Source organism: Gadus morhua, chromosome 3 (assembly GCF_902167405.1).
Source record: "Gadus morhua chromosome 3, gadMor3.0, whole genome shotgun sequence".
In the NCBI taxonomy this organism is placed as follows: domain Eukaryota; kingdom Metazoa; phylum Chordata; class Actinopteri; order Gadiformes; family Gadidae; genus Gadus; species Gadus morhua.
The window spans coordinates 22,344,982-22,358,354 of NC_044050.1; the positions used below are offsets into that span (position 1 = coordinate 22,344,982).

General features: G+C 47.3%; 3 protein-coding genes across 4 annotated transcripts; 1 reads left to right on the forward strand and 2 right to left on the reverse strand.

The window, feature by feature from the left end:
* Positions 1 to 720: 720 nt before the first annotated feature.
* On the reverse strand, positions 721 to 5,765 carry tbce (tubulin folding cofactor E). The gene is made up of 16 exons (XM_030351074.1): positions 5,377 to 5,765; positions 5,102 to 5,186; positions 4,861 to 5,025; positions 4,646 to 4,731; positions 4,446 to 4,545; positions 4,244 to 4,346; positions 3,948 to 4,024; positions 3,515 to 3,607; positions 3,186 to 3,250; positions 2,934 to 2,998; positions 2,706 to 2,858; positions 2,427 to 2,580; positions 2,144 to 2,212; positions 1,854 to 1,913; positions 1,101 to 1,192; positions 721 to 992 (listed from the first exon to the last, which is right to left on the reverse strand). The coding sequence occupies exons 1-16, from the start codon at positions 5,507 to 5,509 to the stop codon at positions 897 to 899; spliced, it is 1,596 nt and encodes a 531-aa protein (XP_030206934.1). The 5' UTR covers positions 5,510 to 5,765; the 3' UTR covers positions 721 to 896.
* Positions 5,766 to 5,929: 164 nt separating this feature from the next.
* On the forward strand, positions 5,930 to 9,531 carry rbm34 (RNA binding motif protein 34). Of its 2 annotated transcripts, XM_030351076.1 has the most exons (12): positions 5,930 to 6,137; positions 6,284 to 6,437; positions 6,822 to 6,943; positions 7,024 to 7,243; positions 7,324 to 7,383; positions 7,570 to 7,613; positions 7,748 to 7,831; positions 7,907 to 7,967; positions 8,084 to 8,126; positions 8,387 to 8,505; positions 8,665 to 9,097; positions 9,128 to 9,531. In XM_030351076.1, exons 1-12 carry the CDS (start codon positions 6,115 to 6,117, stop codon positions 9,151 to 9,153), a joined length of 1,389 nt encoding a protein of 462 aa, XP_030206936.1. In that variant the 5' UTR covers positions 5,930 to 6,114; the 3' UTR covers positions 9,154 to 9,531. The 2 variants fall into 2 exon arrangements, with proteins under 2 accessions (XP_030206936.1, XP_030206935.1); XM_030351075.1 differs by having other exon boundaries at positions 8,665 to 9,531.
* On the reverse strand, positions 9,523 to 12,895 carry tomm20b (translocase of outer mitochondrial membrane 20b). The gene is made up of 5 exons (XM_030351085.1): positions 12,634 to 12,895; positions 11,700 to 11,746; positions 11,260 to 11,341; positions 10,799 to 10,941; positions 9,523 to 9,955 (listed from the first exon to the last, which is right to left on the reverse strand). Exons 1-5 carry the CDS (start codon positions 12,755 to 12,757, stop codon positions 9,911 to 9,913), a joined length of 441 nt encoding a protein of 146 aa, XP_030206945.1. The 5' UTR covers positions 12,758 to 12,895; the 3' UTR covers positions 9,523 to 9,910.
* Positions 12,896 to 13,373: the final 478 nt, after the last annotated feature.

The window sequence follows — 13,373 nt, forward strand, 5'->3', positions numbered from 1 at the left end:
CTCTAGAATCAGACGCATTTATAAAACCCTGAACATGATAAAAAAGATTCACAGGCTTCAGAAATAATCAAAAATCACCAAAACCGCTACATAAGATCTTTAGACAAAGCCTAACAAAATTCATCGAACAGAATTTGTTTTAGTTAGTTCCATTTGAGATTTTGGCCAATAAGGTTGGAGCAGTTATCCCATTATTCTTATATGACCATTTTGTTATTGAATAAAAAAACATAAAACTATGATTAATTTTCATCATATTAATCTCTAAAATCAGATACATCTTTTTCACCCTGGTCTTCTGCTCTAAAAATGTTGACTTTTCCCACAATTTCATAGAACAGCCAAACGTGCACAGTCTCAAACCATTTTGCCTACATGACCATTTTGTTATTGTATAACTACCATACGGCTATCATAAGGTGGATACCATATACAGTGCAAATTTTCAGATCTGTACTCTTTTAAGAAAGCCCTTAATTCTCTTGTGAAATGTATGCTTGGAGTTTTCTTGATGTGTGCTTATCAATCGACATTTTCACCACGTGAATGAGGTTTCATGCTGTTCTCAGGAATGTCAGTGGCTCAACGGGATAATGCCGGGAGTAAAAAAAATTAAATAAAAAGCTACCAAAATTCTTAACAGAATTCAGAAAGGGTGATGAAATCATTCAGGAGCCTGATATCTGATGGACACATGAATGAATTCACTCCAACATGCAGTTTGTTTCTAGACAGTGGAAGAGTGTTTATTATGGTCTGTTTGAGTATAAGGCAGGGAAGACAAAGCATTTAGACATAGCTGTAGCAGGTTCTGGGTCAGGGATTCTAGTCCTAACTGACCCGTTCCTAAACCTCTTGACCCCGCCCTTGTGCGGTTCTGGCCCAGGGGTCGAAGGTCACGTTCGGCGGACCAGAAGGGAGTCTCCGTTCTCTATGGAGTAGAACTGGAGCGGCTTCAGGTCATTGTCCAGGTCCACCTCAGACCCGTTCATCTGGAGAACCACACACACAAACCTGGTATTAACACATCACACACACACACACACACACATCACACACACACACACACACACACACACACACACACACACACACAGTACCTTGGGCCCTGTGTAGGTCAGTGTGATTGCTGCTCCGGGGACTTTGAGCATCCTGGACAGAAGGCCCTTCACCTTCTGCACCGTCATGGAGTCTGGAGGAGCAGGAGAATCGTCAGTTAGCTGCTAATTAGCCACTAAGTGGTTGTGAGTCACACCGTGCTTCCCATTTCCTTCCATATTAAAAATAAAATAAAACTGATTTTGCGAGTGGATGAGCTTGAGAAGGGGACCTTAATACGTATAATTACAGAATGGCCAGTCTACCCCATGTGGATCTGAAAACTGTGGAAACTTTATTAGTCCAAGACCGTTGGCCGATTGCCTTCCCCAATTACCTGCTTACAGGTCCCGCCTCCAGCTACATCATGATTGGTCGGAAAATATAGGTAGCAAAAGAGAGGGAAACGTCTCCTTCACCCAGATCTGAGCTCGTCTGCCAACAGTTTAGATATCGATTTTTTTGTCTGATTTGTGAGATTAGTGGCTAGCCACTAGTTAGCCACTGCTTAGGTGTAAGTTAGCTGCTAGTAAACCAATAGTTAACCACTAGTTAGCCGCTGATGGGTGTAAGTTAGCTGCTAGTTTGAGTTATCAACTAATAAGACGCTAGTTAGCTGCCATGCAGCAGCTAGTTTGCGCTCCTAAGCTAGTGTGAAGACCACTAGTTAGCTGCTGGTTAGCCTCTGGTTAGCGGCTAGTGACCTTAATTGCCTCTGCTTAGCACTACAGAAGAAATAGCGTTGCCTGTTGTACCTGGTAGCTTCTTAACAACGGGAAGACGCTCCGCCTCCTCTGGACAGACAATCGTCACACCTGGAGAGACAGGGGAGAGGAGTCAGAGGAGAGACAGGGAGACAGGGGAGAGGAGTGACAGGTGAGAGGAGTGAGAGGAGAGACAGGGAGACAGGTAAGAGAAGGAGACAGGGGACCGTAGACACAGGGGAGAGGAGATAAAAGTGTACAAAGATATTCATTTAAATCTATCATATCTAAATTAATGGGTAAATTGCGTGTCATTGTGAAGGAAGGGGGCGGGGACTAACTGATCAGCTGATTCTTGAGAGCAAATGGCGTCTGCTTCTTAAGTTCCCCTTCCTCTGCAGCGCCATACTCTGGGGAACACACACACACACACACACACACACACACACACACACACACACACACACACACACACACACACACACACACACACACACACACACACACACACACACACACACACACACACACACACTAGAGATGTTATTTCTGAGCTGCTCGGTAGGTGATGTAGTTCTGCGCTGCTCTGCGGTGTAGTGTTATGACTCTGAGGAGGCGGTGTACTTTGGATGAGTGGCAGGTAGCGGGGGTGCGTGCAGGTGAAGGTGGCACTGGGCCGGTTCTCCGCGGGGTCCCGGTTCCCTCCAGACGCCAGCCACTCCAATCCGAACGTCTTGATGTAGTCGAGCTCCGCCCCCCGGCGATCATCTGGGAGCACCTGGTCGTCGCCATGGAAACACGTTCACAACATTTGAAACCTTCATGCAAAACCGGTTTCAACTGTATTTGAACCCATTGTGACCAGTCCACGTGCTAAACCGGTCCGGGCCGGTTTCTACCAACCCGACTCTTGTTGAGGACGGCCAACTGGGGCAGCTTGGCTATGATGAGCTGATTGGCTGTCTGAGGCGTGAGGTCGTTGGTCAGCTGTTTGTTATGGCGAAAGGAAAGCTCCACCAGGCTCTGTAGCTTAGCCAGCTCATTCACCGCCGACCACTAGAGGGAAACAGAGACTCAGTGTGTGAGTGTGTAAGTGTGTGAGTGTGTGAGAGAGTTAGAGAGAGTGTGTACCTGAGCTATGTTGTTGTGGTTCAAGATGAGAACCTTCAGGGTGGTAAACATCCCGGTCTTACCCCCTATGAAGAAAAGGAGTAAAGGGTCATACGTCTTATGCTGCCATATTGAGTCTAGCTCCCATGGTTGCATGCCAACAGAGGTAGTTAAAGACTATGGAGAGGCTTACAGAGGAACAAAAATGTGATGGAGATGCTAACAAAAAGGCTATAGAGAGGCTAAAAGAGGTAAATAAAGGCTGTTAACTACCGGGAGGAACGTCATCGAACTGCAGACCAGACAGCTCCGTCGTGGACAGGTTCAGGTTCTCCAGCCTAGGAAGACAATGTCCTCAAGGTAGGTTAGGTATCCTCTGATCATCTCTTCTGATATGATGTACTTTATTATTAAGGTGAGGTAATTGGCAATTAGTAAATACCTGGGCATGTGTAATTGGTAATTGGTAAATACCTGGGCATGTGTAATTGGTAATTGGTGAATACCTGGGCAGGTGTAATTGGTAATTGGTACATACCTGGGCAGGTGTAATTGGTAATTGGTACATACATGGGCAGGTGTAATTGGTAATTGGTACATACCTGGGCAGGTAAGCCAGGCTGAGGATGCTGTCTTGTACTAATGGGTTACTGGACAGGTCAAGCACTCTCAGGTCCTGCACGACATCCAGCGGCCTTCAGGGGAGATGGGCAGCAAGTCATCATTACGTGAAACACCTTATAACTAGCTATTAACCAGGTTCTTACCAGCTTCTAACCAGCTTTCAACTAGCGTGTACCCCGTTTTGTACCGGCTTCTAATTAGCCTATAATCTGCTTCTAACCCACTTCCTGTCTGCTTTATACAAGCTAATAACTAGCTTCTATCCTGCTTTGCACCAGCTATTAACCAGCTCAGTACCAGCTTCTAAACCGTTTCGTACCAGCTTCTAACCCGCTTCATACTAGCTTCTAACCAGCTTCAAGCCAGCTTCTAAGCAGTTCACTGGGGTATAGAATCCACCAAACAGCCAACCTGCTGAGTTCTGTGATGTCGTTCTCTGCGAGGTAGAGCTCTTCCAGCCGTGGCCACATGGGGGCGCACTGGAGCACCTGAACATCAAAGAGCAGATCATTAATTTACAAAATCCTCCATTATCTGATCAAACATGTCCATAATATTATCAAGTACAATTTTATATGATTAACCAAATAGTAAAGGGTGTTATGATATGCTATCCAGTTCTACTGAAGCACATTTACAGAGATGAGTGAATCATTAGGCAAGGGTAAAAGCGGCTGGGACATCATGGTGTGAGGGCCTGGCCGTACCTGCGTCCATGTGAGCTGACAGCCGGCCAGGGACAGCACGTTCAGGCTAGAGAAGGCGTGACTTAAAGACACGGGATCGGAGATCAGCGACAGGCGGTTGTGGCTGAGAGAGTGACAGGAAGTAGAGGAATGGTTAGAGTCACGTGACCGGAAACACACACACACATACACAACACCCCCTCCCCGTCCCCCGGCCCCTTACCTGAGGAGCAGCTCTCGCAGGTGCTCAATGTTCTCTGTGATCTCCGCCACGTTCTCCCAGCTGGACAGGAGGTTCCCACACAGGTCCAGAGATCTCACATCTACAACACGCTAAGGAGAGCACGCCACGGTACACACTAGAACACACTAACATTAAATAGAAAAATAATTATTTATCAAAAACAGCAACGAGAAGGATACCGGGCATGAAGGTCCGGATCTGGTCTCCGGGTCCAGGACTGCTGACCTCCCGATGCCTGAGAGAGACCACCCCCAGACTGTCGGCCCTGCAAACACCCCCCTGATGACATCACCGCCACAGCCTCCAGATGACATGACCTCCTATATACCATTAGACTTTAACTATATACTTAGACTTTATATCTCCCCTGGGGCGGCTGCTCTTAGGTGGCTACCTGTTCTTGGTGAAACCGGAGACCTCCACGGTCTTGGAAGCGATGGTGGTCTGCGGACCAAACACCTCCTGCAAGTTGAACTGGTAGAGGTCCCGCACGGCACTCATGAAGTCCACCCCGAAGGAGGCCTTCTTGGGCCGCACGAAGGATCCCCCCGTGGGGTGTCTGAGCACAAGCAATACAAATCACACTCTGATAGTCTGCACTGGGTCAAGGCAGAGGGGAAAGGGGTCAGGACTACCTGCAGGTGAAGTACTTGATGCCCTCATGGCTGCCATCGTGTTTCCCACGCTCCGAATTGTCCCACTCCACGCCCAGCCACGGCCCTGACAGACACACACATCACTGCTTCATCCCTAGCTATGTAGAGCAGACATTAACTGGATTATGTATGACATTGTGCAATAAAATATCCAAGTACTGTCCTTTCTGAACACTGTCGGCCTCAATGTGATGAAGTTGGAGGCCGACATGTCATTAGTTCAGTGGATCTAATCACACCGACCCGGTGTATACCTGCTGTCGGAGGGACCTCTCCCACGTAGCGCACCGTTCCTCGCTCTCCCTCGCAGGACACCCGTCGACCGAGAGCCTCCGCCGGCATCTCCACCTCTCTACTGTCCGCTGCAGACATATTATCCAAAACCATACAGACGGCTGCCGTCTCACACCCGATCTTCTAGAGGATGTTAAAATGCTGCCTCTTAATTTATCACGGACCAAACACTGGCACGAACAGTTTGGGATTATTTACAAAAATAAAGTGAATAAGAGTTTAGGGGCAATAATGGCAAAATAGAATAACTATGTTCGAACCAGCGCATAAATGCCAGAGTTATTCATTATTGCTCCCAAAAGGTTTGTTTGGCATCTCAAAAAATAGACCGGAAATGACATATGTAAATGTTGCACAAAAACATTGCCGCAGACATTTTTTTAATATATATTATTATTATCGGATCTTGATACGCTTCATATTTTTGCATTTCTTCTCATTGAATTAATTTAAAAGATTACATTTATCATAATGGAATACTATTAACGTTTAGAACATGTAGGAACCTTAACTACTGTACGTGTTCCCTGTCGGACACATGAATAGGGCGGACGTCAAGGGAAAACGTGAGAGTTGAAAGCAAGTTGATGTTCAAATGTTTACTTGACGGGTTTTATAGAGTTTAAACTGTATTGTCGAATGTTAGATATTAACACGTAAAGCAGTGCAAAATCGTGGGGAAAGCTTTGGAAATAATTATGAAGAAGGAGCTTAAAAAGAGGTTGGTCCATTTGTTTTTCTAATAATAAGATATTATGCATGTAATAATTTACTGTGGAACCTTCATTACTGTAGTGTCCAGCCTCTCGTTTGAGTTGTGCGCCGTAACTGTACAGCAGTGATCATTACCATGCCGTGTTTCTCCAGTGAGGCGGTCGAGTCTGACCAAAAGTCGGCGGACTATGAGTTTGGACAGGTCTCCGGCAGCTTGTTTCCCACCCCCCCGGCGGGGTCAGGGTCTCTGTCGGCCTTGTTCAGTTCAGCCGCTCCCGCCCCGCTGCTGTTCATTCCAGCACCGAAGGTAAATAAAGAAACCTCTTCCGGAATGCACCGGTCTAGGCTGATGATAATCACAGCAATTGATCAGCCGTAGCCGCAAGGGACTTGGAGGACATTGCAACCTAATAAGTATTATGATTGTATTTAATGGCGAGAAACCAATCAATATTGCACCTCTACGGACAGCTTATGTCATCCTCTATGTATTTTGGGTCATGAAAGAGCAACTTAATTTTAATACGTGAAGCCTTCAATTCTTAAGTTTTCTGAATGATTTAAATGCCTTAGACTTGTTCTTTCAAACGCTGATGTGATCGCCTATTATAGGCTTGCGGTTAGATCAGCCACATTAAAATATCAATACCAAGTGTTGATTTCCATCTACGTTGTGTTGTTGCCATGGCAGCCCGCTGAAAAGATCCCGGGAGTCAAGAAGCAGACTGAGCCAGCAGGGGTCAAAGCTCAAGCCCTACAACACCAGAAGAAGTCACAGGATGAGCCTGCAGACTGTCAGCAGCTGGTAGACAGGTGAGTCACCTGTGCCGTTAGTGGACAGGTGAGTCAGGCCGTGTGTTCCAGTATTAAACTAAGATTGTTGTATCCTGCAGGGAAAGCGCGCTGCAGAACGCAGACAAACAAGAGCAACAGAAGAAGCCCTCGAAGGCAAACCGGAGGAAAGCTGCCGTTGCTTTGGGAATGGATGAGGAAGAGGCGGTCCAACCAGCGAAGAGACCGAGAAACCCACCTTCAGCATCTCACAAGGAAGACGAGGAGAAAAAGAAGAGGACAGTGTTCGTGGGGAACCTCCCTGCCAGCTTCACCAAGAAGGTAAGGCAGCGTTCGGCAGAACCCTCTAGTGGACCCCAGCGCCCTGTGCGACCCCTCTGAGCATCTGTCTGGTCCCCTAGGGCCTGCTGAAGCTGTTCAGAGAGAAGGGGGCCGTGGAGTCCACGCGCTTCCGCTCAGTGGTAAGAACACCTTTCCTCTCACACCAGACCCTGAACTAGTGACACGTCGCTCACCTGCACCTCCTCTCTCTCCTTCTGGACTCCCCTTTACTAGTGACACGTCTCTGACCTGCACCTTCTCTCTTCTCCCGTACTAGTGACAAATGTCTCTAACCTCACTCTGTGTGTATGTCTCTCTCTCTACAGGTGAGGGAGGATCCATCAGATTCTCTTAGAGTAGCGACCATCCAGTAAGTGTCAAAAGATCACGTTGCCATGGTAGCACCATGGGTTGCCTGGATAACAGAGAGTCTGTCCATGTCTCGTCAGCATCCTTCAGAACTTTGGTTGTGTCTTGTGGTCAACCTGTCGTTTTGGTCCACAGGCGTAAAGTTCACCCCATGAAGCAGAGTCTGAACGCCTATGTGGTCTTCAAGGACGAAGAGGGTGCTTGCAAGGCTTTGGAGAGGTAGGGCAGCTCCCACCTCATCTTTTTATCGCTAAGCAACACATGAACTACTAACAGTCACACACCTTTCCGCAGGAACGGGCTGGAGGTGGCGAAAGATTTCGTCATCCGAGTGGACAGTGTGACAGAGAGCACGGTAGGTCACCTGACGATAGGCAAGAATGATCCCCAAAGCACGCTTAGTCACCTGACTTATCCTGAATGGTGGATCAGTGCCATGTTCCTCAACACTGACTCTCCTCAATGTTTCAGCATGACCACAAGAGGTCTGTGTTCGTGGGGAACCTGGCGTTCGGTGAGTCAATCTCTAGGTTGTCTGGATGTAGATTTATACATTTATATACCATTAAGGCGCATTCCTAATTGCAGCGACCTGGGTTCGGTTCCTTCCCTTTGGTGCATTTCTCCTCTGCCTTTCCTGTATCTTATTGAATAAAAGCGTAAAAATGCACAAATGATAAAAAACGAATTATATTTGCTGTATATATTTATTGTTATGAATATAAATATATCCATGTATTGTGTCAACCCATTCCTCATCTATGTATTGTGTAGAGCTGACGGAGGCGACTCTGCGGGAACACTTTGAGGGGTGTGGCGCCGTGACAGCCGTGCGTCTGATCAGAGATAAAAACACCGGGCTTGGGAAAGGCTTCGGCTACATCCTATTTGAGGTGAGGGCCTCTCACATCACTGAGCTGACATGGCCATGCGAACGAGATGTACAAGGCTAGTCATTATTAAATTAGTGGTAGGGGCAGTAACAATAAATAAATAGTGTCCTGTCCTACCTTATGCGAGACTACTTCCTGTCTGTGTCCTCCTGTGTGCAGAGCGCTGACTCGGTGCAGCTGGCTCTGAAGCTGGACGGCACCCCCCTGGCGACACGCAAGGTCCGTGTCAAGAGGTCCGTCAAGAAGGATAAGAAAGTCACACCCAGCAGCGCTGCCGCAGGAGGTGGAGCCAAGAAGGGGTCCACTGGCCCCGGACGAGGGGGCGGGGCGAAGGAGAGACCAGCGCCGGGAAAGGGTGTGAACGCGGCTGCCTTCCAGCGTCGCGTGGCAATGAAGACGAAGCCGGCCAAGCCTTCGTCTTTCAGGGGAGAGATGACCGACAGCACCAAGACTAAGAACAAGAGCAAGACCAAGAGCAAGAAGAAGTTCCAGAAGATAAAGGGTACGAAGACCAAGGGCCAGAAGCCCAAAGGTGAAAAGCCCAAAGGTGAAAAGCCCAAAGGTCCGAAGCCCAAGGCCCAGAAGCCCAAAGGCCAGAAGACCAAAGGCCAGAAGACCAAAGGTCAGAAGACCAAGGCCCAGAAGTAGAAGATTCACATTGAATAACCTCGTGGCCACGGGGGCACACTTGCAGAGTCTGGGACTTCTCGTTTAGAACCCATGTGTTCTCCAGGGTTCTGAGGTTCTCCGTACTGGAAACGGAGCCAACCTTTTTTATTTTAACAATGCAGTTGGGTTACCTGCATATCATGTTTAAGGGTCCTTGTTTGACCATTCATACGTCGGAGTGTCCCCAAATGTAAAATGGATTGGTCGATCATAGATCTGGAGACTCCCATGTGTGATGTCAAAACATTAGTTTAGGAGATGGTATCTCACACCTGGTGGTTGATGCAGCCCTGTCCTCTGTAAATACTGTAAATGAACCGTCAACACAGGGAAATAAAACAGCAGTCATTTCATTCACCTTTTTTTTTTACTTGTTTTTTTACATTTGAAGAGGAGGGGGAGCCTCTTCAAAAGGTACAGAACATTCCATGACCATAAAAATAGTTTCAGTTAACCATACAGGTGTGTAGTAGCCGACAGCTCAGGGGTATACCACCCAGCAGTACAGCGCTGCTATGAAGAGGTTAGGCATCCTACTTACAGAAACATGACAACCTGACCAACCAATGAGTGGAGGGTATGCTTCAGACGTGCGGAACACAGCCTGTATGGACCAATCAGACGTCTCAGAACAATAAAGATAAACAATGATGTCATCAAATAAACAAGTCTAAAAAAAGATTCCCTTGGGTTGCCGTGGTAGCAGACGAGCCACGGTTGCCACGGTGATAGATGTTTACTCTAGATCGTCTTCGCTGAGGCTCTGAGCAGTCACGATGCGCTGTGGAAAGGAAGAGAGAACACTGTTACTCCCTGTTACTCCCCCGTCACACTACTAGGACCCCTCCCTACCACTTACTCCCCGTCACATCACTAGCACTTATCAGAACATTACATAACAGAGATAGCAACTGACATGCTTCTAAAATAAAAAAAAAAATCAATGGAAGCTACTGGGTCAGAGTGAAAGAAGCTAGATCACAGCATAAGTGGAAGATTTAATCTGAATCAGGAAATAAATGTATTCAAGAGAATACCACAGAGTGCATCATCAGTTGGTTTTAGCACAGCATACAGTGAGTACCCGGGTCAGGATCGGATGTCAATTAAGTAGAGCAAAGAAAGAGGGTTCAGAAGTTCCGGATAGAAACATGAAACCAGTGCCTACCAAAACAAACTGCACAATTCAAACCTGCCGAGTGACAAATCTGGAGAACCCGTCCTATTCTGACCCTTGATCCATTTGGTACTACTGGCTGACGGTGGGCAGCTTAGTTAGTGAATATAAAAGAAACAACGATATACATTCCCTAAAATCTAGTATCAATTGGCCTCTAATTTGTATACATTAGTGTGTTAATATATACGAGTGTGTTACTAAACATTAGTATACATTAGTGTATATCTAATATACATTAGTGTGTATAATTATGTGTATTGGTATACATTAGTGTGTACATCTAATATACATTAGTGTGTATAATCATGTGTGTTAGTGTGTATTATTATACATTAGGGTGTATTAGTACACAGTTTGTATTTGTACCTAGCTGAAGATGGGAAGCTTGGCGAGGGCATTAGTATACATTAGTGTGTATATTAATGTACATCAGTGTATTGTTACCTGGCTGATGGTGGGCAGCTTGGTGAGTAACATCTGGAAGACGGGCGGTGGGAGGGTCTGCTGCAGCACCTGGAGCAGCTGCTGAGGCTGACCGCACACCGCGATGGCATTGGTCAGGTGGTCCACACCCGTCTCGTAGTCACCTGACACACACACACACACACGAAGCTGAATGAGACCACTGGCGCCTTGCTCACCGGTTAGCGTTAGTGAACACAGTAACCCAATCTGGCTGCTTTGGAGTAGTCCAACAGTTACTGCCCGATCCTGAGGAACCAGCAGTCAGCAGGTAGCGGTGAACGAGTAAGCACGTTGACCGTAAGCAGTGTGCACATTGCGATGAATCAGCTAGCATGAGGTTAGTAGTGCATCGACTATGTTATGGAGCAGTTTGCACAGTGGTAGCTGTACATACAACTATTATGGAGAAGTTAGCATGGTGTCAGCATGGTGGGGCTCACCCTGTGCCAGTAGCTCCTCCCCAAGCTGGATCTCCTCCAGGAAAAACTTCTGGACGGCCTCCGCATCCTTCAGGTCTGGGAGCTAAAATACATTAGCTCCATGTTAGCTCAACAACAGATTCCATTGAAGATGCAACACATTAAGTGGCTGTTTCCAGTAACGGGGTAGAGTTCAGAATACTATACTCGTTACCAAGTCGTAGTACTATCAAGTCCTACTAAGTTATATTTCTACTGATTCCTTCTACTAATACTTAGTCCTTGAACTACCGAGTCCTAGTTCTACCATGTCCTAGTACTACTAAATCGTCGTACTACTACCGAGTCCCAGTACTACTACCGAGTCCCAGTACTACTGAGTGCTAGTATACCAAGTCTTAGTAGTCGGGTACTACTGACTGAGTTAGTACTGATGAGTAGGAGGTGTTTGAGGAGCTTACCTTGGACATCCCAGCCCGGTCCTTGGCCACCTTCTGCTTTCTCCTCCCTGACAGAGGGAGACATTACTATTATTATCTTGTGTCTCATGTTTGCAGCTCACCCTACTTTGAAAATGTTCAAAATATTGAGACAAGATGTGGTGTCCATATCACGTGATGCCAATCTGATATCACATAATAGCAACAATAGAGATAGTGGATACTGGGTCACTAGTCCACCCCCCGACCTGGGCTGGGCTAGGCTAGGCTAGGATCGGGTTCTACCAGTCGGTCAGGTTAGCATACTGCTGGTAACTAACCTTAGAATCTATACACGTATCTCATCCCGGACATGAAGCAAGAACGTGTGATACACATCTTCTGCATGGTGCACCCTTTAGCCTACCAACGCAAGTGACAGATTCATACCCGTTAGCCTACCAACACTGGGTCGTCCAGGGCAGACAAGTGACCGACCAATAACCATTAGTATACCGACCCAGGGACGTCCAGGTCGGATAAGTGACCGACTAATTACCTGTTAGCCTAGCTTAACGTCACAGGGACGCCCAGGACCGACAAGTGACCCACTAAAATCCCTAAGTCTACACTGTCACAGGGAGGTTCAGCATGGACAAGTGACCAAAACCCGTTGGCAAAGCCACCCGTCTCATCACTGCAGGATTAATGTTTTCAAATGACCTAAACCCCAGACAGCATGGTAGCAAGCCAACGCTGCAGTGTAATACACCGTGTTAATCGGGATGTGACTTCAGGGTTCGTCAGGACCACGACGACAGCTCCTCATGCCAGACATGCGCGTTACACCTTGTTACCGACCAGAATTACTACCTGACACGATACACCGCCTTTCTGGGGCCACTAGATCTTAACCCGGAGACCGGAGAAGAATCAGAAGCAGCAGGAGGTTGAGAAGGAGGAGGTCAAAACTCACGTTCCCGCAGCCTGTTCTTGAAGCTGGGGTCACTCCGTCTCTTACGGTCGAAGTAGATGCAGTAGCCGACCAGAAGCGCCCCGCAGAGCCCTGCCGCTAACGTGCTGGACCTCCCGCCCATCATTACTCCACGGAAGATATGTGTTGTTGATTACTTTTCGCTAATCGAACGGGTTTAGTAATGATAGGGCAATCAGATCAGTCGACGTCAGGCGCACAGGGAAGACAGGACCAGAAGGACCCCTTTGGCTAGGCATGCGCCGGTTGTCTGCGCCGAACGCCTGAGTAAATGTCAACCTAACAAACTAAACACAGGCATAAAACTCGTGGGATTAGGACTTGCGTCGCGCAGGGGGATCAACAGACTGTCGAACATGTTTTTTATTTATGGTAATTGTTTCTAAATACTGGCGAAAATTGTGTAGCCCATTTTATGTTCCCCAGTAGAGGTCATTCATTCTCCGCGGAGTTCTTCACAGTTTGAGTACGATAGAATATACTTCTATGACACAGATGGTCGACAGGGGTCGCTAGCAGTCCGTCATTAAGCCCAATTGAAACCAAGCTTCGAAAAAGCAATGACTGTTAATGGGAAGGGACAACGGAAACAGGAAAGCCACTAAAGGGGCCTTAAAGGTCACAAATGAAAATCTTGGAGAGCAGAGGTGTTCTGTCTCCCCCCTCTCAACTCTCCTCTCACCTTTAAACCTCCCCACTCTCTCCCCCTCTTGCTCTCCCTC

What these genes read in the sequence shown, in the direction of transcription:
- tbce (XM_030351074.1), bottom strand. Translation starts at nt 5,509, where the DNA reads ATGGTTTTGGATAATATGTCTGCAGCGGACAGTAGAGAGGTGGAGATG. An exon ending in CTGCGAGAGCTGCTCCTCAG is followed by an intron (nt 4,347 to 4,445) that starts GTAAGGGGCCGG and finishes TCACTCTCTCAG; the next exon opens with CCACAACCGCCTGTCGCTGA. An exon ending in ACCACAACAACATAGCTCAG is followed by an intron (nt 2,859 to 2,933) that starts GTACACACTCTC and finishes GTTTCCCTCTAG; the next exon opens with TGGTCGGCGGTGAATGAGCT.
- rbm34 (XM_030351075.1), top strand. Translation starts at nt 6,115, where the DNA reads ATGAAGAAGGAGCTTAAAAAGAG. An exon ending in CTGCCAGCTTCACCAAGAAG is followed by an intron (nt 7,244 to 7,323) that starts GTAAGGCAGCGT and finishes CTGGTCCCCTAG; the next exon opens with GGCCTGCTGAAGCTGTTCAG. An exon ending in CCACGCGCTTCCGCTCAGTG is followed by an intron (nt 7,384 to 7,569) that starts GTAAGAACACCT and finishes CTCTCTCTACAG; the next exon opens with GTGAGGGAGGATCCATCAGA.
- tomm20b (XM_030351085.1), bottom strand. Translation starts at nt 12,757, where the DNA reads ATGATGGGCGGGAGGTCCAGCACGTTAGCGGCAGGGCTCTGCGGGGCG. An exon ending in CAAGAACAGGCTGCGGGAAC is followed by an intron (nt 11,747 to 12,633) that starts GTGAGTTTTGAC and finishes TCCCTCTGTCAG; the next exon opens with GGAGGAGAAAGCAGAAGGTG. An exon ending in GGAGGAGCTACTGGCACAGG is followed by an intron (nt 10,942 to 11,259) that starts GTGAGCCCCACC and finishes TGTGTGTGTCAG; the next exon opens with GTGACTACGAGACGGGTGTG.